Genomic DNA, 25033 nt, shown 5'->3' with positions numbered 1-25033 from the left:
CGGCGCTGCTCCACCGCATCCTGGGCGCAGGCCTCGCGCCTCGGCTCCCGTGACACGCCCAGGCGGCTTCTGAGGCCCCTTATTCGCAGACCTGCGGGAGAGTGAAGGCCCCCAGTGCGGACGTTGAGGCCCAGGGAGGAGGTGGGGGCTGCCCGAGGTCGGCCGTTTCGAAAGTCCCTCTCCCTTATTTCCCAGTTCCTGCACATACACCTGAGTCGGTCACGCCGGCTTGACACCCTTTGTGCTTCCAAACCCATTGGTCTTTCTTTCTACTCCAACCGCCCATCCTTCTGATTACCAGCTCATCAGTTCCATCGACCTGCTTCTCAAATTCATTCCCTTATCATCAGTTCTCCCTTCTCCAAGCCTTTTGCCCTGCTCGTAGCCCTAATCTCCCTAACCCACTTCCCAGTCCTCTCACTTCTCTGACACCAGCTCCCATCCTCCCATTATCCGCTCCATCATAACTCTCCTGACTTCCTAAACGTTCCCTGCTCCCTCTGCTCATTCCCCACAATGACTGTTGGGAAACCATTCAACGAGTTGATTTAAAATTCTGTTTAAATGATTTTGAAAATCTTCAGGAGAAAAAAAGAAGGAGGGAGATGTGGTCCTTTCAAAAGATGTGGAAGAAGCCAGGGGATGCTACAGGGTTAAAAGTGGTCATTGACATGATTCACAGTTCAAAGGCTCTCTGCTAAAGGCTCTCTGAGAATGGCCATGGACTTTGTTTTCTTCTCAGGGGGCAGTGAGTGATAGCGTCCTGGGCAAACAGAACCAGTGAAGCAGAGAGTACAACCTGTTGGTAAAAACTCACCACTGGATAAAAGTAATTTAGAGTCTAAACTTCAGACTGATAACATACATATAGGGATGCCATGACTCCAGAAGATCAAGTTGTGGTCAGAGCCTTGGCTTTCAGACTCTGCTGGAGTAACAGCCACAACACAGAGTTGAGGTTGCCAGGCTGGGTTGATCTCCAGGAATCCAGAGAGGTCTAGATGGCAAGGTGAAGCAGAGCTGGGGATACAAAGGGAGGTTGAGTGATCCAGGGCTTATTACGAATCATGAGAGAAGAGGCAGGATACAGCACAGTCGTGAGTATGGGTGTGGGAGGATGGGTGAGTGGGCCTCCATACACCAGTACATCTGGGAGTGAATGGCTGCTGGCCATTCTGTCATTCTTGAGGATAGCTGAGCAGATGAAGCAGCTAGAACGGAGTTGTATTGGTGCAGAGATAGGGTCCCCAGAGCCAGAGGTTGAGCTAAGAAGGTAAATTCATGCTAACTTATTTGTTATAATCTTTAAATGGATAAGAGTTTTGAGTGCTACTATGAGGTTTAGATTTGGCCAAAACAGAGCATGTGCCTAAGGAGGGAAGAAGGGACCCATTTGTGAATCTTGTAGTATGTGTCAGGTGCTTCCACATATGTTATCTCATTTAATTCTCCAAACAACCCTGGATGGTGGTGATGAGGAAAGTGATGCTCAGAGAGGGCAAGTAACTTACTCAAGATTGTACAGCTGGTAGGTGAAAGAGCCACATTTAAACTCTGGCTGATCCATTTCTAAAGCACATACTCTTGCCTACTACACTCGCTACCTTTTTGGGTGGAATGGAGGGGAGGTCAAGTATGGTGGGAAAGAGAGGAGATAGTCTCTTAAAGTGAAAAGAGTGAAGCATTTCCCTTCTAAGTAAAAAGAAGTTACTAGTAAGTAGTGATTTAAAAAAAAGGAAATTCAGAGAGGAAAGTACTCGTACCTCCTATAGGTGTTTTCAAATTATATATCATGTTGCCATGAATAGAAATTACAGACTTAATATTTATGCTTTATTTTAATAAAGTCTTCTATTTTTATAGAAAAAGCATACTTGACTGGATTGTATGCTAATATTCTGGCCTTATCAGTTAGCTACCTCTGGGCATGTGTAGATTTGACCCACCAAAGCTCTGTTTTTCCCCTGATGGCTGCTAAATAAATGGTACTTGGAAGAAAACAAGTTGTCCCCTTTGGCTTTGCCCTTGTGAACCCAACCCTTATGAAACGATGCCTGATGTCACTGTCCCCTTTCACCCTCTCTCCCTGCCAGAGGCTGACTCCTATCTCACCCGATTCACCGTCCCTCAGACATACAATTACTCTGTTCTCCTCGTGGATCCTGCTTCCCACACGCTTTATGTCGGCGCCCGGGACACCATCTTCGCTTTATCCCTGCCCTTCTCAGGGGAGAGACCCCGCAGGGTGAGAGATGGGAGTGAGGAGGACCCCAGACCCAGAGCATGTGATTAGATCGGTGGTTTTATGGGATGTGAGGGGGGAGTGTTGTATGAGGAGGAGTGTTGGTGAAAATGAATAAGGGGAGATCATCAACTTCATTGGCTCCACTGAGGGTGATGGCAGGAGGGTCATGGTGACTGGGGAGGCTATGAGGGAGGTTCATGATGATGGGGAGGAGGACACAGTGGCCAGATTTTAGGTGACAGTGGGCAGAGGAATCATTAGAATCACAATACTCTAGGGCAATAGCTTTCAGACTCTTTTTGACGACCCCTTAGTAAGAAATATACGGTACATTTTGACCCAGTACACAAAGTGTGTACTGAAAGAAACATTTCTTGAAACAATATCTACTCTCCTATATGTGATACATTCTTGATATATTGGTTCATTAAAAATAATGTTGGTTATGACTTCACAATTTATTTCATTACTTATTAATGGGTGGAGAGCTCCAGTTTGGAAAACAGTGCTCTGGGGGCGGGGGATGGCTCTCAAGTTCCCAAACTGATGGGGGTTGTGGAACTGTGTCACCTACCCTGACTTGGGAGGGTTTGGGGGGGGAATCTGAGGGAAATGGTCACTCCTCCTTTCTCAGATTGACTGGATGGTGCCTGAGGCCCACAGACAAAACTGTAGGAAGAAAGGCAAGAAGGAGGTAGGTGTAAATCTGGGCCTTGTCCTCAATGTCAGTTGAGACCTTGGCCCAGCCCTGACTCTGTGTCAGTCCCATGCAGTGCTCCCATCCCAATGGGCCCAGGAAGGGACTCTAACACCATGTCATCACCCATCATCTCTGTTCCCAGAGCTGCATCTAACTGTCCTGACACTACCCTACCTTTCCTTGTACCTGCTGCTTCTGATTCTCTCTAACCATCTCTGACCCCCAGGATGAATGTCACAATTTTATCCAGATTCTCGCCATTGCCAATGCCTCTCACCTCCTCACTTGTGGCACCTTCGCTTTTGATCCGAAGTGCGGGGTTATTGTGAGTGATGGGGGAGTGGATGGGAAGGGTCTTCTGTGAGTCACCATGATGGGGTGCATGCTTAAGGCAACCCTTGTGCATGATAAGCATTGAGGGTGAGGGATGTCCTTACAGGGTGGAGCCTTTGTCTGCCGCTGAAAGAGGGTAAGAAAGGAAGGGGGAGGGAGGTTGTCTATAGAAGGTGAGGTATACAAAGTGTAAGGAGAGACATAGTGGGATGGTGAAGGAAGTTAGGGATTCTAGCTGGGCTGGGGAGAGGATAAATCTAGGAGAGAGACCAGTAGCTCATGTTTCCCTTGCCCTGTGTTTGCTTTGTCCAGGCAGCCTGGGTCCATTTCTTAATCAGCACAGTCCGTGCCCGATTCTTCCTCCCATAGCATGTGACTGTTTTTCACTGCCTTCTCCCACCTCCACTGCCAACCTCATTCTATGTGGGCTGTGACCCTCTGCTCTCATGGCCACTAATGTATTCCCTCCTGATCCCATACTCTGGATCTTGCCTTCAAGGTGGATACTCTGTCATCCATGTTTTCTTCCAGGTCCTGTTCATTGTTCTTGAAGCCCTGGGCATCTCCACCCTTACACTCAGGCAGGATTGGGACATGTATAGCCCTTATCACATCTAGTCTAGTCATGGCCACAAAAGTCCCTGGGACTGGTGACATCTCAGGAAAGGTCTTAATATTTTTGAATCCTTAGCTTTTCCCATCACTTAACCAGTAGTCAGTTACTGGTCTTCTGGCAGCACACATTTGTGACAAGGCCCTGGGATGAGTCAAAAGCCTCATATGTCCTTTGCATCCAGTGGCTTCGCTTTCTCCTCCATAGAGCAATAGGAGGGAGTGCAACGACTCCCTTTCCTGACCCTGATCCTTAACTGTAGATCTTGGCTTGACCCTTCTGCAGCCTGCAGTAATCCTTGCCACCTGGATCTCGTCAGTGTGTACCTCCAAACCTTTCTTTGTTAAAGACCATCCTCATATCTCTGGCTTAGAATGCTATAGTTGCATATGCTTGATTGCCCCAGTTAGTCTCTCTATGCTGCCTTTGGGGTTAGTTTGGCTTCTGTTGAGTTCTTTTCATAATGCCAGTGATAGACTCCCTACTGGGGTATGGATAGCTCCCGTATCCTGGGAAGGTTTCCCAGTTCAGGGTGTTGTTGAAAATCTCTATATCCCATGAAGTAATGTTGAGGGTCTAGTTTCCCTGTAGTTCTCACAAAGCTCACAAAGCAGCAGTGGAACTGTCATTGCCATACTTGTCCTTTTCCAGTCTTCACAGTTTCAGGGAGCTCAGGGGTATGAATACCAGAACCATGGCTTATAGACAATGAGATGGCACCAAGTTAGTCTTCCAGGCCCTTCTATTCTTCCATGGCTTTCTGAGGTGGGACCCTCATAGTTGTTAGCTAAGTATCTTGACAGAAAATGTTCTGGGTGCACCTGTCAGGATTGATGCGACTCAAACCCATCTCTATTCTTGAGGAACATCAGCAACCAAGAGTGAAGCCAGGGGCCCGTGTCCTGTGCTCCTACAACTTCCAGCCCTTTCTCTGAACACTCCCATCTAGCAGGCTCCGGAAATGAAGGACCATCCTTTGGTCAAGGCTTGTTTGTAGAAGAACATAGGGCACAGCTGCAGAAAGATCAGCAACGTTAACCCCTCAAGCCACAGCCTGAGACTGCCCTCTAGACTTCCTGAATCCTCTCTCCTGCCTTTACCTGTCTTATCCTACTTTATTCTTGTTCTTGCCTTGTTCTTAGCACTGAATCTCTCATGTCCCAGACTGATGACTTTAAGACTATCTATAACTATTATCTGAGAGCTTTGACTAGCTGATCCAGACACAACAACTTGCTCATAGTTGATTGCTCAGAGAAATGAAGGTTCTTACAAAGGGAAGTTCAAGTACTGGACCTACTAGCTCCAACGATGTGGAGTGCTGTCCTTCAGTGACAGCTCCTCAGACATTGGAGGAGAATATTTTAATTTGTTTTCTTGAGGGAACTCCAGCAGTTAACAGAGAAAAATGTTAGACTTACAACAATAACAACAAGACTTCCCATTCACTTGAGTATCTACTCTGTCCCAGGCTTGGTGCTGGGTACTTTACATTCATGATTGAGTTTAATTCTCATCACCAGATCATGATATTTAGGTCTTATTTATTTCCATTTTACAGGCAAGGAAACAGTTCTGAAAAGTTAGGTACCATGTCTGAGATTATATAGCTGGGAGAGGCAGAGTCAAGATTCAAATCCAGGTTTGTCTGGCTCTGCTCTACTCTGCTGTCCCTCTAGCTGAGCTTGCAGCCCAGAAGACCTTAGCTGGCTTCAATCTCTTGTGACATTTGACCTGCTTCATGTAATGGAGACCATGTATATATATATATATGTATATATATATATTTTTTGCTACCCACCTGGGAAAGGTCCTTTATGTACTCTGTACCCTTCTTGACCAAGGCCAAAGGACAGATTCTAACCCCACAGCTCAGTGAGAGCCTTCCTACCTATCCCTGACTTTCATCTTGAGGGACTTGCCTTCACCACAGCTGATGCTGAGAGACTGTGCTGATGGACACAATGAAGATACAGTGAAAAATCTCAACATTTAGGTAGGGAATGTAGTGGAATGATCTTGTCCCTTTCAGATCCTAGTTAAATGTCACTTTGACCATACAGTAATCATAACCTATCTAGTTAATAGGAGACTCACTTGCTCAAAGGCTATAAACCTAGATAACGTGATGATGCCATTTTGGGAAACTGGAAGATGACTAGTTTTGACATGTTGAGTTTTATTTTATTTTATTGAGGTCAACATGTTAAGTTTGGAGGAGCTGATAGATGATCTCTGTGAGGTAGTCTAGCAGTCAAGTGCAAACATGAACTAGAGTTTGGAAGACATCAGACTCGATTAATCGATTAAGATTAAAGAGAATGAGAACTGAGAAAAGGCTCCATCCTTTCAGTCCTTGGTGACATATAATGCGGTAGTTTCAGGCATAGAGATGGGAAAACATAGTTTGTTTTCCAGGAATAACAGGTGATTCAGTTTGGTTAGACAAAGAGTTCATTTTGAGAAGTATTAGAAAATAAGTAGTTTGGGCTAAGAGTTCGTACTCCAGTCAGTGATGAATCATTTTGTCATTCTCTTGCTCAAAAATTTATCAAGTCGGTGACTAATAGTCTAGGAATTTTAATCGGGGGTGGATATGTAGAATAAATGGGGGGTGAGGCTGGGCAGTGTGGAGAAAAGGTTACTGCCATAGTTCAGGTTAGAGGTAAGAAGGGCCACAGCAGCAGATATTAACCCCAAGTCCAATGTGCCCCAGACATCTTGGTAATCTCTCACTGAACTGTCATCTTTCTCCTTAGGTTAGGATGCTCCCACTGCCTCACAAGTGAGGTGCTTGTGCCTCCCTGGGGTCCTCCATTCCAGAAACTCTCTTGACCCAGTATTCCCTTTTTGGGGACTTCAGATCACATCTGATTTTAACAGGCGTCCTTCAAGACTCTCAGTAAAATAAAACATTGTTTGCCAACTATAGCAAGTAAATGAGCAGTCAGAATGGGCCAGTGGTATACTGATGCTCAGGGGATATCTATGTTGCTACTCCAACTACCATCAAAGTAATTAGGCTCCAGCAACACCGTATGTCACCTTCATTTGTGAACTAGAGATGTCATGCCTGGCACTTCTATGCGATAACTTTGATTCCTAACCAGCCACAGTTAACTGCCGTGTTAGTCCCAGGTTGAAATCCTCCATTCCATTTTTGGATGTTATCTTGAAGCCTCTCTTAATGCTGGATGCTCAGCTAAGGTAATTTCTGGCTGGCCCTGGTGGAACTCTTACACTTCTCACTTCCTGCCCAGGTCAGTCCCTCTGGAGTCCCTGGATGAGGAAGGCACTTAACCAAATCCTCAAATTCTGACCTGAGCTTCAGGTCTTCACTGACTTTGCAGATTCCCTTCCCTGCTTCTCTGTATCCTTGACTCTGGTCCTGTCTTTCATTCTTGGGATGGGAGTAAGGGGAGGAGGGCCCTTCTCTAGACCCCTGGGTTTCAGATGGTCCTATTATCAGCCTGTACTTTCCTTACTCTTCTTAAGGGCTCCAGCCCTCAGGAGGCCTGCTTTCGTCCCAGGTCCTCCATGTTCTGTAGCACACTTCCAGCCAGTTGCAAACCCTGCAGTTCAGCAGCATTTCAGAGCAAAGATCTGCCTTTCAGCCTTTTAGTGTCTTCTAGGGGCATCGTAGGGGTTCTTTCATCAGGGCTTGAGGGTGTTGGGTACTAGGGAAATTGAGGAAAGAGGAATAAACTGATGAAAAGAGGGATGGCAGAGGTGGGAAATGCAAGAATGGGTGGGGCCATCAGGAATAGCAGACTAGGAATAAGGGAATGGTAGCAGAGGAATGGGAGATGAATGGGAATTGGGCTTTTCCTTCATCTGACCATTTTGTAATTCTCACCATGAACCTCCTCGTGACCCCTAAACCAATTGCCCCCTTCTGGTCTGTAGGATGTGTCCAGTTTCCAGCAGGTTGAAAGACTTGAGAGTGGCCGGGGGAAATGTCCTTTTGAGCCAGCTCAGCGGTCAGCAGCTGTAATGGCTGGTGAGTGGGGAGAGACAAGAACCTGTGACTTCTTGCTATAATTGCTTTCTTCCCACCCCTGCTGTTGAAATTTCTGTGTCCTTTCTTTCCTTTCCTTGGAATGTCTATTATTCCCATTTCTCTTTCTAGCCTTTCCTGTTCTTCCCAGAGTGCTTGTGACCTCCTGCTTTTCCCCACAGAGTATTATTTCCCTGGATTCTCTCTAGAGAATGTGTTCTCTGCATCTCTAGTGTGTGTCTTTCCTCTGTTAACCTCATTTTCTTTATTCATAGTGTTTCTTTCTGTTTATAAGAGGAATCTACTACAATGCATATTGTAATAAATTTGGAAAAAGTATGAAGAAGGACATAGGAAATCTTCTATAACAGCACTGTTGAAAAGACCTTTGTGTGACAGTGGAAATGTTCTATATCTGTGCTATCCGATACAGTAGCCACTAGCTACCTGTGGCTTTTGAGCCCTTGAAATGTGACTAGTGTGACTGAAGGAAGGAATTTTAAATTTTATTTAATTTTAATTTAAATGTAGATAGCCACATGTGTCTAGTGGCTCCCTTATTAGTACAGTTATCTCTACTCAAAAACCACTGCTAATATTTTAGGATATTTCCCTCTAGCCTTTTTAATGTGTATGTGCACATGCATATAACTCATGCACACGTATTTTTCTGGTCAGTCCTTTGTTGCTCAGAGGAATCAGTCATGACTACTAAGTAGACTGCTGCTGTTATTTCCTTTGAACAAGCTATATACAGTTGCTCAAGTGTGGAATGTCACAGATCATGCCTAAATCTTGTCAGGAGAGTGACTGCCTAATTCTTCAGTAGCCACAAAGTGAATCGTTTGTTTGCTACATGGCCTGTGTTTTAGGTTAGACCACTCCACATATACCCCCCAAATTCAGGGAGCATTCAGCCATTTTCTCATAATAGTGTAAAACAAGCAAGTTAATAGAGATTTTATGAATATATTATAAAACTTTGAAATGTCATGCTACATGGATATAATTTTGAATTTTGTCATGTAACTTTTATGTCGTAGGCATTGCTATATAATTTACAAATTCTTTGTAAAGAAAATTTTTAATGACATCATGCTACACATCATGTAAGCATACCATAATTTAGTTAAAAAATTCCAAATCATTTATTTATAAGTTAAAGTTTTTCAGGTTTATTTAGTTTACTTCAAAGTTTTTGCTATTATCCATAACACTGTAATGCACATTTTTGTGCATGAATTTTTATCCTCATTTTAAATTGTCTCCTTAAGATTCCTGGAAATGGTTTACTGTATCAAAGGGTGTGAACATTTTGTGTCTCATTATCTATTGCTAATTGAGTTTTTAGAAAGGGTGTATCAGTTTACACCCTAAATCAGCAGTGAATGAGTGTTTTTTTTCTCACATAAACTTCACCAGAATGTATGTAAAAAAATCTTTGCTAATTTGAGAATAATAATGACACCTTATTTTAGTTTATATTTCTTTGAATATTAGTGAAGTTGAACATTTTTCATGGTTTAGTACTTATTTCTATTTCTTCTTTGGTAAATCCTCTGCTCATGTTCTTGGGCCAATTATCAGGTGGGATATTAGTGTTCCAATCCATATGTTTTCCTTTGTGAATATATATATATATATATATATTTTTTTTTTTTTTTTTTTTGAGGAAGGTTAGCCCTGAGCTAACATCTCCTGCCAATCTTCCTCTTTTTTCTGAGGAAGACTGGCCCTGAGCTGACAACCGTGCTGACAATCTTCCTCTACTTTATATGTGGGACACCTACCACAGCATGGCTTGCCAAGCGGTGCCGTGTCCACACCCGGGATCTGAACTGGCGAACCCCAAGCCACCAAATCAGAACGTGTGCACTTGCTGTACCACCCCGCCGGCCCCATGTGGTTATATTTTTTAAAGCTAAATCCTTCAGTTAGACAGCAGATAAAAGTTTCTTCTTAAAATTTTTTTCCCCAAACATTTAACTCTTGGATCTGTTTGAAACTTACTTTGATGAATCGCATGAGATGAGAATCTAAATTAATTTTTCCTGATTAGCTAATCAGTTGACTCAGCATCATTCATCACACTGTTTTTTCTTTCTTCACTGACTTTTACTGCAAACTTTATCATAAAGTTATTTTTTACTTATACTTTTGGGCAATATTTTATGAAAAACAAAAATCGGGATATAGGATCTAACAATGAAATTTTTTTCCTATGCATGACTTTATTTATAGGGAAAGTCTTAAAAGCTATATAAATTAAATCATTCCTAGTCATACAGTTAATGACTTACCTTTTCTGAAAAGTAAAATAACATAAAAGTTTTTGAAAATGAACATAAAGTACATATGTAGTAAATTCAATATTTGGTTTGTCATTTTTATCATTCATCTACAATTGAAATTGATGAGACTTTGTTTATACTCAGACACGTTTGAATAAAACCATTTAATCAAAGTTTATTTTTATTGACTTTTCTCAAGCATCTTTGGCAAAACTCTGAGCCAGTCACCGGGATCATTAAGAAAGATCTCTCAGTGTTAGCAGTTGTGAATGTCTCTTGATTCTACATAATTGTTTATCAACAAAATGACTTCTCAAATGTAACAATCTAAGATAATCAGTTATCCTACTTTCTTTGTTTCAAGCAGCAATCTTAAGTATATTCAATCTTCTGCATGTAATTTCTGTGTTCCAGTCAGCAAGTGGATTCGCATTAGTGGTTTAAGAACAAAAATTTCATAAATAAGATTATTGCATGACAAAGAACGTTTTCAAAACGGTTTCAAGTCTTTTTTTTTTTTCAGATAATGAAATTCAGGGTTGCCCTTCAGCTGGTAATTGATGGAAGTGGTCAGAAATTACTTTGTAACAGTTCGGAATGGCTAGCTTTAGACAGTTAACATAGAACATCCATGTCTCTTTCTGTCTCAGATCCAAATCACAGTCAATACCAATATTGTAAATTTCCTCTGAGGTTCTTACTTTATAAGGCTATAATTTAAATTTTTTTCTTGATCTAACATCAGTGCCAGTATTCAATTGGAACTTTCAATGTTGCTCCATTATGTCCTGCTGCCCCTCTGTTTTGAAAAAAGCAGTATAGAAAATAGTGGCAACAGTATGTAGGAGCTAGAACCAAAATTCCCAGTTGGGATCTGTAAAAATGTCCTTAAGGATAGAGAGATATTTTGAAATTAAAAGAAGAGATTTTAGTAATGAAAATATTATTAAATATAATAGCAGGAATATTTCTTATTTTAAATTATAAAAATTACAATGTGCATTGTAGAAAATTGAGAAAATATAGAAATGTATAAAGAAGAAAATGAAAAGTTTACTTATAATTCAATCATCACCAGATAACAACTATTATTATTTTGGAGTATTTTCTTCTACTGTGTGTGTGTGTTTATAATAAATTGGAATTATCATGCATATTTCACTTAGTATTGTATACTGAGCATTTTCTCATTATAGAAATTAATTATTCAAAACATGATTTTTAGTCATTTCCTACTCTTCCATCATATGAGTGTAGCACAATTTAATTATTCCCATATAATTATACATTCAAATTTTAAAGTAAATTATTGCTTTTATAAATAATACTGCAGAAGAAATCCTTTTACATAAATCCTTTGCATGAGTCTGATTAATTGCATGTGAATCAATCCAAAAAGTAGACTTACTAGGCCAAAGGGTGTATAGACTTTTATGGTGCTGGATGGATTTGGCCAAATTGCTCTCCAATTAGTGCCGTCAGCAGTGATGTGAGGGCCCGTTTCATTGCACCCTTATCAGCCCCGAAGAATATGCTTAATAAACATACAAACAGTGACCTCCTCCAAGTCCAGTTTGATGTATATTTTGATTTGCTTTTCTGTTAGTGAGGTTGAACAACTTTTCATGTGTTTATTGGTACTTACATTTCTTTTTGGGAAAAGCCTCAGAAATCTTGTCTTCAAATATGACATTTATGTCCACTGCACTTAGATAAAATGAACGAAATGATCTCAGTGTCTCTTTTTGTACTATTCAAATTTGGAAAACTGCAATTATTTTGACAGTAATGTTCACATTAACTTAAGGCTCTCGGTCCCTTTGTAGGGACTTTGTCTTCTGCCCATCCTTTAAATGGTGGGGTTCCTTAGACTTCCACCCAAGATCCTCTGCTCTTCTCATTCTACATGGTTGTGATCTCAACCAGCCCCATGGAAGTCTGTTTTCCCTGCATTCTGATGCCTCCCAAGTCTGATGCCTTCCATATCTCTCCAAACCAGCCCAGTGGATTCTGTTTCCACTGCATTCAGATGCTTCTCAGACATTATCTGGAGCTACAGCCCACATATCCAACTGCCTTCCAGATGTCTCCACTTGGGATGTCCCACAGGAATCTCAAAATCAGTATGTCCCAAACTGGGCTCGTCATTGTCACTCAACTCCCCCTAATATGCTCCTCCACCTCAAGTGGCCCCTCTTCTGAGTACATAGTTCCATTATTCACCCAGGTACCCAACAGCAGTCAGCATCTTTGATCTTCTCTGTCACATCCTATAATAAATAGGGCTTTTATCAAGAAGAGCAGAAGGAGGGAGCTTTTGCTCTTTCTCATTGGGAAGCTGTCCTGGGGTTTTATCATCTCCTTTTGGTTTCATTGCATCTTGTGATTACTGCATCTGCTGGGGAGCACTGCAAACATTCTGCACACACTGGGAGCTGCCAGCATTTTGAGTCCAAGGCTACCTCTTAAATCTAGGTGTGTCTGCCCCAAGACTAGCATTCACACACGGAAACAAGACAGTTATAGAAATGCTATCTGGCCAAGAGAAAAAGGTAGAGTAAACACTGCATCTCTAACTATCTAATTATGTCCTAATGATAGGCTATTTTAAAAAAGGTATCTAGCTGGCCCAATCCTTAGCTAAGGAGATAGAGACTGTTCGAGTAGGAGCTAGCTATCCTGCAAAGGTCTGACCAGGAGAAGAAAAGGGAGTGGAGGACGGAAGGCAAGGGCATGTTTAAAATCCTCTTTTTAAAGCTAATGAATGGTAATTCCTACTGTAAGCCTTCTTTAAAGGTGATCATGTTGATACTGAAGTGAAACTTTGAACCCCTCAGGGTGCGGTGAAATATTCACTGCCTTGATATTACCTTGGCCTGTCAGCGTCGTATTCTAACACATCTGGGAGGCCTGTGTTCACAGGCTTTACATCTGGGCAAGTACATATCTACTTGCCCAGATTCCACAGATAATTGTGATTCTTCACCTCTTGCAGCTTTCAATCTTTATTTTTTGTATTTCCAAAATGAAAATATCTTAAGTTTTCAGGTTATAAAATTAAAAGATGCTGACTACAAAAAACATTCAGTGCGTACAAAAAAAGTATAAAGGAGAGAATAAAAATCACTTGTAATTTCATTAGTCAGAAACAAATATCGTTAACACTGTAGAATTGTAGCTCCTTCAACAATCTTTCCTATGCCCACAGACATGTATACTTATTTTTTAAAAAATAGGGTTGAATTGTACCCGATCTTTTGTTCTAACAAGCTTATTCACTGAACTCAGCACTGTGGGCATCACTCTCCTTTGCACGTCATCTTTTGCCAATAGCAAATGTGTATGTTGAGGTTTACTGACTCGATCTATTCAGTGGTAATTTGCCAAACAACTGGACATACAGGGATATTTTGTTATATGAACAGTCACAGATGATTGGGAATTGAAACTCTCCTGGAGAAGCTAAGACATGTGGTGAGCCTTTGCCCTCCTATGGATTTCAACTCTTCTTGACTGCGATGGCTGCTCTTCCTTCTCCAGTGTGTGTGTGTGTGTAAGACTGTGTTGCAAGTCCCTTGGTACTCTTGGAACACCTGGAACCCCGCAACTTCCTCCCAAAGTGTCTGATCCCTCCTGCTGTCTCTTAGTGTCAGTGACCCTTTGCAATTCTAGGCTCCAGAGTTGCTGACTGTCCTCACTGATGCCTTAGAAAGTTTTAGGACCCTTTACCTCCATCCACCGCTTGCCTGGTTATCTGTGGTCCTTTACTGTTTCCAGAATATTTATGATTGTACCCGCCTTGCCCCCCATACACCAAGTCATGTTCCCAAAATATTCATTAACCGTCTCCTCCACCTCATCTCCCTCCGTTCTCAGGGTATCCATGACACAGCCTCTGCCAGAGTTTGGTTTTAGAGCGGTTTGTGTATAATGCTCTTAGGGAAATTTTTCATTCCAGCTCTGGCTTCTGTATCAGCTTTTTCTCCCCTTTGGAGGTACAGATGATTGGCTTATTTGCTGCTCCATTTGCTGCCAGGACCTTTGCCCAAAAGCTGTTTTTCTCCCTCATGAAATACTCTGGAAGGGAATAGGAAGCCATTTTACAGTTGTTGTCGACCCCCCTCCCCCCACCAACCCTTCTGGCAGCAAATCGAGCATATGGCCCTTTGAGGGTTCATAGGGAGCTGTAACTAACATGTATTGAATGCCAGCCATGCACCAGGCCCTGCCTGGGGCTCTGTGTTTGTTATCTCATTTAACCCTCAGCACTGCTCTGAAGGGAGGGTGTTATTATCCTTTCTACGTTTGAGAAACTTGAGGCTTAAGATGGTTAGTTTGCTCAAGATCATGCTACTAATAAGTATTCAGAGTTCAAACCCAAGCCTTCCGGGCTCCACAATCCTTGGATTCTTTTCGCGATCTCAAGTGATAGCATAATCTCCCCTCCCCAACCCACAAGGGGGTTTCTGACCCTCCACTGCTGCCTCAGAGGCCTCCTGACCCTTTTTGCTCTGCATAAAGTGTTTCTATTACTAGTGGTTATTTTTCCAGTGCCTGCAACGTGCAGCTTCATGTGAGCATCTGTGACCCCAGGATGATCATGCTCCCCTCAAAGTGGCCCTAGTCTCTGCACTCCCTTCAGTGTGCACAAAGAACCCCCATGGCTCTTGCTGGGTTACCATGCACTGGCTTCCAGCACACCCACCTTTCTTGCTTCTCCAGCCTCTCTGATTTGATCTTCTGGTTTGCCTTCAGTATCTTCTCCCCTTAAATAGTGGTGTCCCAGGGCTTTCCCTTTCTCCCTGGCTGTCACACTTATGTCATGACTTAAACATCACTCCCAAGTTGCCTGACTCTGGCCCTGCTGCCCAGACCCTTCTGTTTGATTACCTTCCAATATCTCGGACCAGATCTCCTGAAAGTACTTCAACCTTAGCATGTCCAACATCTGAACTCGCTTCCTCTCCAGCTACCTCCTTTATGGGCCTGCTGCTATTGTTTCCTGGCTTGGTTCATAATAGCACCATCTGCTATCAGCCATCTTATCAGCTGGAAGCCTTAGAGACATTATTTTACTCCATTCTTGCACATCTCATGTTCAGTTGATTTTCAAATCTTGTTAATGGATTCTACCTCAGAAATCTCTCTCAGATCTGTCTTCTTTATTCTCTCTGTCACTGCCTTAGTTCAGGGCCCCTCTACTCTTGTCTGGGCTGTGCAAATGGCCTTTTACCAGCACTTATCTTCTTAAAAACCAAAAATGATTATGTCACTCTCCTCCTTAAGAAAATCTCTGAAGTTTTGCTCTTCCTTGTAAGATAAAGTCCACATTCCCTGGCATGGCAGAGCAGGCTCATCCCAACTGGGTGCCCATCTCTACACCTCCAGCTTCCTCTTTGCCCACTTGGCCTGTGTCCCCTGTGCCCCACATCCCTGAACATGGCGCCCTGCTTCCCCACTTGCTTATCTTCCTCCTTGAAATTGCTCATTCTTCAGACTCAGCTCGGACATCACCTCTGAGATGCTGCTCCCACAGGTAGCAGGCTGGGTCCTCCTCTGTGCTCTCACATACATCTATGAGTCCACGCCTCCTGGTATCTGATTACACGTTTGTCTTTCAGACTCAAATGGAAATTCTTGGGGGCAGTGATGTGCAGAGCCCCCGGCACAGTGCCTCGTACATAGTAGGTGGTGAGGAATGCCACACCGATGTGGTGAGGAATACCACACCGTTGTCTCCAGAGTCCCCATGATACTCAGAACTCCTCTAGGGGGTTTGTGACCTTCTACGACCCTGGGAATCATTTTCTCCTACTCACATCCAAGTCCTTGGCCTCAGGGTGTAATCACTCAGAGTGATTACAGTTCTCTCACATTCAAACCACAGAGCCGTACCTTCCCTTCCTTCCCACAGTGGCTGTGATTTCCCTCTTCTCTAATCGCCCCATCCCTAGAGCGCCTCTGCCCCTCCGCTGTACCAGGAGGGAGGATCTGCCTCTTCATTGCTTCCCCAGGCTGGCTGTGAAAGCTCCATTAATCCCCCAGGCTGATTCATCTCAAAGTGAGGTCCTGAACACCCGCATCAGAATAAATGTGACTGCTTGTTCGAAACACAGTTCTTGGTCCACCGCCGCCCCCCCCCCGCTCTCTTGAGGGAGAATTGCTGGGCAGGGGGCTCAGGAGTCTGCATTTTGATCAATTCCCCTAGTGATGCTGGTATACCCCAAAGTTGTGACTTGTTCCAGAGCAGTGTACACTCACTAGTGTTAGCAAGAACACTAGTTCCCTCAGACATTTCCCATCGTGGGAGAACTTAAGTAAGATTGGGACATGCTGGCAAAGCAAACTCCCTTCCTGGAGAGTCACAGTATAATTAGTATATTACAGGGTAGCGATCTCCCTAAAACAGCAACAACAAAAAACAAACCAGCAATCAAAGAAGCCTGGTTTCCAGAGGGCAGCCTTTATTCTCCCTTCTTGCACATCAGCATTCCGCTGTGTTCCCTTATTGCCCTGGAGCACTTCATTTCTCCCTTGGTTTCAAGCAGGGTGATGCCTATCATGTGCTTAGCAGTGCCCTGCACTAACAGGTGCTCAGCCCCTGAGAGTTCCTGCCCCTGCTTTATTCCCTGCTCTGCCTGTGACCCCTTTTGCTTCCCTCAGTGGGTCCCTGACAGCCCCTCTCCTCCCTGTCGCCCTGCAGGGGGGGTCCTCTATGCTGCCACTGTGAAAAACTACCTGGGGACGGAGCCGATTATCTCCCGGGCTGTGGGTCGAGCTGAGGACTGGATTCGGACAGAGACCTTGCCATCCTGGCTTAACGGTGGGGAGAGGGGGAGGGATGCTCCCGGGACAGAGTGGGCGGAGGCCGGGTGGCCCCAGGCTGTGTCTGTGGGATCTGAGGCCGCTGGTCTCCCCAGCCCCAGCCTTTGTCGCAGCGGTGGCCTTGAGCCCAGCCGAGTGGGGAGATGAAGATGGAGATGATGAAATCTACTTCTTCTTTACGGAGACTTCCCGAGCATTTGACTCATACGAGCGCATTAAGGTCCCGCGGGTGGCCCGTGTGTGTGCGGTGAGACCCCAATCCCAGCTGTCTATTTGTCATCTCCTGCTCTGCCTGTCTTCTTGTCTTTTCTTCTCTGAATCTCTGTCTTTGCATATCTCCTCTGTCTCCTTTTTTCCTCTGCCTTAAATTCTTTTCTGGGAGCTTGAGGAATTTGGGGAAAGGGCTCTGGCCTCTTTGAACCTCATAATTACCCTTGTGACACACTGTCCCAGGAGGTGGACTAGTGTAGAAATTGAAGGCAGAAACTGTTGACAGACCTGGGTTCAAGTCCCAGCTTTACCACTTACTGCCTCTGTGACTCTGGGCAAGTTCTTGAGTATCTTTGAACCTCATCTGTAAGATAAGGATATGAATACCCCTAGAGATAAGTGTTGTTTTGAGGACTAAATGAGGTAATTTATGTAAAGTGCATGGTACAGTGCTTCATAAATGCACAATGAACTTAGTCACTGTCATTGTTATTGTGACCTGTCCACCCCTCTATCTCATTATCCTCTGCAGTTGCTCTGTCTGTGTCTCTGTTCTTGCATTTCTCTGCATCCGGCTCCCCATCTGTTTGTGTCTGCCCTAAAGTCAGGGGGAATCTTGTATTGGTGTTCACACGCTGCCCCCAGTGTTGGTCTTCTAAAGAGAATTTCCCATTCGCTTGTTACCCCAGGGGGACCTTGGGGGCCGGAAGACCCTTCAGCAGAGGTGGACGACGTTTCTGAAGGCTGACCTGCTATGTCCAGGGCCTGAGCATGGCCGGGCCTCCAGTGTCCTGCAAGACATGGCCATTCTTCGACCTGAGCATGGATTGAGGACCCCCATCTTTTACGGCATCTTTTCCTCTCAGTGGTGAGGGGGTCCTAGTGTGGAGGAGAATTACAGGGTGGGAGATACGTGGGGTTGGCACAGGGTCAGCGCTATCTCCTCCAGAGAGGGTGGACTCTCCCTGGAGCCCTGCTGCCTCTGCCCTGGAGCAGACTGTGTGGCATCTCATTTGACAGGGGATGAGTTGCTGTCCCCTAGTTCCTTCCAAATATCTGGCTCCAACCTGTGACTCTTCCAGGGAGGGGGCTGCTATCTCTGCTATCTGTGCCTTCCGACCACAAGACATTCGGTCAGTGCTGAATGGGCCCTTCAGAGAGCTGAAACATGACTGCAACAGGGGACTGCCTGTCATGGACAATGATGTACCCCAGCCCAGGCCCGGAGAGGTGAGGGGGCTGGGGCAGCGCTTCACCCCATGCCTGAATTGTCCCATTAGGGCAAGAGCCCAACTAAGCATCATGGCACTTCCTGGCCCTTGGGAAACTTTGTCACCCATGCTATGTCTCCTCTAGTGCATCACCAACAACATGAAGCTCCAGCAGTTTGGCTCCTCACTCTCTCTGCCTGACCGAGTGCTCACCTTCATCCGGGACCACCCACTCATGGACAGGCCAGTGTTTCCAGCTGATGGCCACCCCCTGCTGGTCACTACAGATACAGGCTATCTCAGAGTTGTGGCCCACAGGGTGACCAGCCTCTCAGGGAAAGAGTATGATGTGCTTTACCTAGGGACAGGTATGTTTAATAGTCAAGCAAGTTGCCCGTCCAGTGCACACATGCTCTCGTCACAGAGAGGGTCCCATACATACAGGTGTCAGAGTCCCAGGCACAGGTATGGTTATGTCATCATGTCTTGCCCCTTGCCTGCTTTCTAGAGGATGGACACCTCCACCGAGCAGTGCGGATTGGAGCCCAGCTCAGCGTCCTTGAGGATCTGGCTTTATTCCCAGAGCCACAGCCAGTTGAGAATATGAAATTGTATCAAGTGAGTTGTAGATTTTGGGGAGTCTGGTGGGGAGACATCTGAATCCAGAGCCAGTTTGTGACCCTGGGGTCTGGGAGATCCAGCATATTCCTCTTCCTCACTCCCCTTCTATAGAGCTGGCTCCTGGTTGGCTCCCATACCGAGGTGACACAAGTGAATACAACCAACTGTGGCCGTCTCCAGAGCTGCTCAGAGTGCATCCTGGCCCAAGACCCTGTCTGTGCCTGGAGCTTCCGGCTAGATGCGTGTGTGGCCCATGCTGGGGCGCATGGAGGGTGAGTGTGTCTATGCTTGTCTCTTGCCTGCTGTCCCAGGGCTCTGGCCCATCCATATGTCTATGTCTGTTTTTCATCTGTTAGTGCTGCCCTATCTGTGTGTCTGTGTGTGTGTGTGTGTGTTTATTCTCTCTGTTAGTGGCACTTGTGTGTCCATCTGTCAGTCCATACTAACTCATCTGTCTTTCCATCTGGTGCTGCCTCATCAATGTCCTTGCCTCTCTGCAGGACCTGCCCAGACCATGTGATTGACCTCCATGTTGCTATACGCTTCTCAGTTTTCATTTTACAAGAGCTCTCAGAAGTGTTTTCACAGTTGACTACTCTCTCCTTCCTTGAAATTTTCTTTCCTCTTGACTTCTATGATTGCATTCTCCTGGTTTTCCTCCCTGTCTGACCTGCCTGTCTCCCTAACTGATTCCTTTTCCATCCAACTTCTGAATGTTGATGTTCCTCAAGATTCAGTCCTCTTTGCACTTCCACACGCTCTCCAGGCTATTTCACTCCCATTATTTCAACACTGTCTGAGTGCTAATGACAACCACGGATGTATCTTTAGCTGAGCTTCAGAATTCCCTATCCAACTGCCTATTTGATATTCCCCTTGGATGCTTCACAGGCAACTCAAACTTAGCAAGTCTTAGCATGCACTGTGTCCTTTTTCCCTCACATGCTTCTCCTCTGGTTTTCCTTATCTCAGAAAAGGGAGCTCTATCCATCCAGTTGCTTAAGCCAGAAATTTCCCACATTGTGTTGCAATTTATACTGACTGTAGCTCCAAACCATCCTCAGTCCACACCCACTTCCCTCCATCTCTACTGCTATCGCTCTAATCCAAACCATCATCTCTTCTTAACTGATTACTTTAATAATCTCCTAATTGGTCACCTTTTGTCCATTTGGGGCTCCTACCATCCATTTTCCACTTGGCAGCTAGCTTAAAAATGTATGTCACATTGAAGCAAATCCCTGACATCATATTCATCTAAAATATTTCAATATATATCTCTACCAGATAAGGACTCTCTTAAAAAAATTTTGTTATAGGGAATTTCAGACATTCAAAAGTAGAGAGAATAGTATAATGAATTCCCATGGCTAATCGTGTTTTATCAATACCCTCAATCACTCCCAATTATTTTAAAGCACATCTCAAGCATCATATCACTTTTTCTATAAATCTTTCTGTGTGTATGTCCAACACAGAAGGGCTTTTTAAAAACATAACCATGTTATCATGATCATGCCAAAAACTTAATTTTTTAATGCCATCAACTATCCAACCAATGTTCCAATTTTCCCAATTGCATATACTTAAAAATAGTTTGCTTAAATCAGGATCCAAATAATGTCCATCAATTGTAATTGGTTGGTATGCTTCTTAAGTCTTTTAATCTTTAACTGAGATTCCCCTTCAGTGAAGTATTTTTAAGTGGTTGTTTGGAAAGTTTTTTTTAAACGACTTTGAGATTTCCTATTTGAAGCCCAGTTAATTTACAGTATATTTGTACATATTACTGAACCCCATGGTGACAAATATTTTAGAAGAAAAATATTTGTCTCTGGGAATCCATTTTTGGTTAAGAATTTTGACCTGGTCTTTTAGTTTCTCTGGGGAGAACTTTTTTTTTTTTTTTTAAAAGATTTTATTTTTTCCTTTTTCTCCCCAAAGTCCCCCAGTACATAGTTGTATATTCTTCGTTGTGGGTCCTTCTAGTTGTAGCATGTGGGACGCTGCCTCAGCGTGGTTTGATGAGCAGTGCCATGTCCGTGCCCAGGATTCGAACCAACGAAACACTGGGCCGCCTGCAGCGGAGCGCACAGACTTAACCACTCGGCCACCGGGCCAGCCCCTCTGGGGAGAACTTTTAATTGTCTAAGACAAAAGCAAGTGCCTTATTCTTTCCTTTATTGTTTTAATATCCATTAAAATAAGATTTCATTGTTCTTGGGTATCCTGTGTACTTGAGCCTCAGGGTCCCCTTAAGATGTATATGTGTGTGTGGGATGTGAGGTGTGTGTATATGCCAGTGTATTTCTTGGTAATACAAGAAATTTCCAAGTGGGTACTTCTGTGCACTCTATCCTCCATACCTCAGTTCATACAAGGGAGGAAAACAGAGATTATGAAGTTCCTGCAGCTGTAGCTGCACATATAGCCTTCCCATGCTCCCCGCTCTCAGCTAGACTAAGCAACCTTGGTTTTACCCAGGAGGCTTTAATGTATTCATACCAGTCTTAGAGCTCATTTCAAGGGCTTCAATTCATATTGAAGGAGTTCACACTCAAACAGAGTCTGTCTTTGGTTGCAGCTTTTGTGTGTTCAGACCAAACTTCTGCCTGGTTACCTCGTCTTCACTAACGGTGCAGTAGAGATCTCACTGGCCTCCCTCTTTCTGGAAGTGGTGCCAGGGAGTTCAAAGTGAGCAGTCTGTCTTGCTATCCCTCTGTCAGACACATTCCACCCAAATCCTGGAAGTAGCAGGATTGTCTTTTTTGAAACAGATCCATTAGAGGCCAATATATATCGACAGTTGTCGAAGACAGAGTTCCTATGTAAAAACAAGCAGCTTTTATGAAAGAAAAAAACATCTCACTGACCCTCACAGAACTGTGATTAGCTTTTACGGCAAAGATGTTTGCTTTCTCTTAAATAACAGAAAAAAATAAGCTGTAGTTTTTATATTCTTTTCCAGAGAAATCTTGTGGTTGTGGACAACCAGCTACATTTCTTGGAAGTTTCCATGTTTCCCTTAAAGGATCCACCAAGCATCTTTCTAACAGACCCAGTACAAATTTAATTCTCTGTGGTCTGCTAGAAATATATGTAGGATTTGACATGGCAACTGTCATGAGGAGTATAAGGGTTTGGGGGGGAAGATTTAGTGGAGAAGAGTATGTTGACTGATAATTCCGGGAGTCATTTATGAGATGATGGGAGCTGTAATGAGTGAGTGAATGTTCAGTGGTACTGAGGAGGGTAGAAGGGGATGTTGACACTTTATTTACCAAGTATTCTTTTCTTTATAGGCTGGTCCAAGACATAGAGTCAGCAGATGTCTCTTCTTTGTGTCCCAAAGAGCCTGGAGGTCTGTATGGTTTAAGGAAATGTGGGTGGAGTCGGTGGAAAGGGGCTAGAAAGTTGTCCATTTTGGACCCACTTTAAAACTTGGGTCCTGGAAGATATAGCAGCCAGTGACCCAGGGCCTTACCCTCTTTGGAAATCCCCTTTTTAGCTTGTCCACCATGGCCCCTTCTCATATCTGATATCACTCCACATTTCTCTCCATCACATCCCCAACCTATAGCCTCACCACTTTTTGTGCCTCTGCTGTCTCTTTGCAGAACACCCAGTAGTGTTTGAAGTTCCTGTGGCTACAGCTGCGCATGTGGTCTTGCCATGTTCTCCAAGCTCAGCATGGGCGTCCTGTGTGTGGCACCAGCCCAGTGGAGTGACTGCACTCACCCCCCGGCGGGATGGGCTAGAGGTGGTGGTAACTCCAGGGGCCATGGGCGCATATGCCTGTGAATGTCAGGAGGGTGGGGCAGCCCGTGTGGTAGCTGCTTACAGCTTGGTATGGGGCAGCCAACGGGGCCTCCCAGGCCGAGCCCACACAGTGTGGGCTGGACTGGCCGGCTTCTTCCTGGGGGTTCTTGCAGCATCCCTGACTCTCCTCCTGATTGGTCGGCGTCAGCAGCGACGGCGACAGAGGGAACTTCTGGCTAGAGACAAGGTGGGCTTGGACCTGGGGGCCCCGCCATCTGGGACCACAAGCTACAGCCAGGATCCTCCCTCCCCCTCTCCTGAAGATGAGCGGCTGCCCCTGGCCCTGGCCAAGAGGGGCAGTGGCTTTGGTGGCTTTCCTCCACCCTTCCTGCTTGATCCTTGCCCGAGCCCAGCCCACATTCGGCTAACTGGGGCTCCTCTGGCCACGTGTGATGAAACATCCATCTAGGGCCGGGCAAGTGACCACTAGTGCATGGTGACCACTAGAATGCAATGACCATTGAGAAACTGGGGATCACTGGGCCTAGAAGCCTGTCCTGGCCCCTGAGTTCTCTTTGGCCTTTGAGTGATCAATGTCTGCCCTCTCTGGGCCTGGGTGGGCTCGGGGCCAGGCCTTTACCTGATTCCTGATTCTCATGAGAGATCAGAACTGCTCTCTGCAGTGAATCGAGACTTTTCCCACCCCTCCCCTCCGAATCCCTGTGACCGCTTTAGCCCTGGCCCACTATCTTGGGCTCATTAGTTTGGGGACGGGGCACAGAACATGGCTATGAATTTGCTTTCTGGTTGAACCCTGGCCAGAAGGAAGAGCCATAGAGGTGGTTGGGGACCAGTGTGCTCTGAGTCCTGGGGTGGTTTTGCAGATTCTCCCAGTTTATTTGATTCTCTGTGGGGAGTGCATGATCCCTGTGTTGCAGCGTGGAATCTCTGCCCTGAGACCTCCCATCCCAGTTTTCCTTCTTCCATGAAAGAGCGTGTGTAAATACATGGGTGTTCATAGGAGACCTGGCCTCATGTCCTTGAATGACTGGGCCAGTGCTCAGGTGTGTTCATGGGGGGTAGGGAGGGAAAAGGTTGGGATGGTGGGCATTGCCTGCAGAACTTTAGACCCAGTAGCCAGTGGAGGAATGGCTTTCCTTTCTAAAGGAAACAAACCACTGCCCCAACCCCCGCCCTCCCCCCCCCCCCCCCCCCACAACCCTTCTCTTGAGTAGAGAAAAACTCCCAAAGTGACCTTCTGGGTGGAAGGGCAGTGATACATGTGACCCCATCATTCTGTTTGTTTCTGCCTCCTGGCTACCACCACTGCCATGCACAGCTGCTCTTTCTCTGGCTGGCGTGTAGGCTGGACCCCGTTTCCTTAGCTCCCATTCAAAATAAACTTCATGACATTCTCAATGTTAGAGGATGACAAAAGGGGAACAGTTACAGGACATATCAGCTGCATAAAGATAGGTTTGTATCAGTGACTTTACTCAGGGTGACACCCTTGACCTAAAGCAGGAGTTCCCCACTTGGGGTCCACGGACTCCCTGAAATTGTATGCAAAATGTTGTCTGTACATGTATGTCTGTATTTTTCTGGGGGAAGGTTTTATGGCCTCCATCAGATTCTCAAGGCCTTAACAAAGGTACAGGACCACTGCCCCAAGGTCACCATGTGTTGGCCAAGCTGAGATGGTGCCACTCATCGGCAACTCTTCCTGCCCAGCCACACCTGCCCCATGGCCAGCCCCTGGACTTGCAGCCGCTGGGGCCCTCTTGTTTCTCCAGTCCCTGGAAGCTGGCCTCCGTGCATATTTGAAGACACTGTCAGCTCTCACCAAACTTTAAGACCTCTTCCTGCTTCACAACTCTCAGCTGCTTTAGACTTCTCCTGCTCAGTTCCAGTCTTGGCCTGTGAATGTGCCTCATTCATCCCTGGCGAGGGATCCCCTTGAGCTCCAGTGAGTGATCCAGCCCTTCCCAGTTGAAGTTTTCACTTCTACTTTCCTCGGCAGCAGCCTGTGAACTACTCAAAAGAGTCCCTTTGGGTTTGGAATTATCAGTGGCTTTGTCACTAATAAGTGTGTGATCTTCAGCAAGTAATCTAACCCAGGAACATTTGTTTACTCATCTGTAAAGTGGGGATAATAATACCTACCTCAGGGTTGCTGCGAGGATTAACTGAGAGAACACATAAACAATAAAGCACTATCTATACCAGTA

At 45.0% G+C, this 25033-nt stretch overlaps 1 protein-coding gene across 6 annotated transcripts in view; it reads left to right on the top strand.

Annotated features, from left to right (window-relative positions):
• SEMA4F (ssemaphorin 4F) overlaps positions 1-25033 on the top strand; it is a 106477-nt gene extending 81444 nt beyond the window's left edge. For 3 of the 6 annotated variants that reach the window (XM_070235242.1, XM_070235243.1, XM_005599880.4), the window contains 9 exons: positions 16883-17002; positions 17100-17251; positions 17904-18082; positions 18297-18444; positions 18571-18793; positions 18934-19043; positions 19158-19318; positions 22349-22407; positions 22664-25033. In XM_070235242.1, coding sequence (XP_070091343.1) covers positions 16883-17002; positions 17100-17251; positions 17904-18082; positions 18297-18444; positions 18571-18793; positions 18934-19043; positions 19158-19318; positions 22349-22407; positions 22664-23274 — 1763 coding nt within the window. In that variant the 3' untranslated portion in view covers positions 23275-25033. Of the gene's footprint in view, positions 1-2093; positions 2246-2879; positions 2940-3171; positions 3271-7797; positions 7892-16882; positions 17003-17099; positions 17252-17903; positions 18083-18296; positions 18445-18570; positions 18794-18933; positions 19044-19157; positions 19319-22348; positions 22408-22663 lie in introns of all 6 variants that reach the window. The other 3 variants (XM_001916547.6, XM_005599879.4, XM_023618830.2) reach the window with 3 other exon arrangements.

This window comes from Equus caballus, chromosome 15 (assembly GCF_041296265.1).
Source record: "Equus caballus isolate H_3958 breed thoroughbred chromosome 15, TB-T2T, whole genome shotgun sequence".
NCBI classification, from domain to species: domain Eukaryota; kingdom Metazoa; phylum Chordata; class Mammalia; order Perissodactyla; family Equidae; genus Equus; species Equus caballus.
The sequence above is the reverse complement of the archived record's forward strand: the minus strand, read 5'-3'. Positions and strand labels throughout refer to the sequence as shown.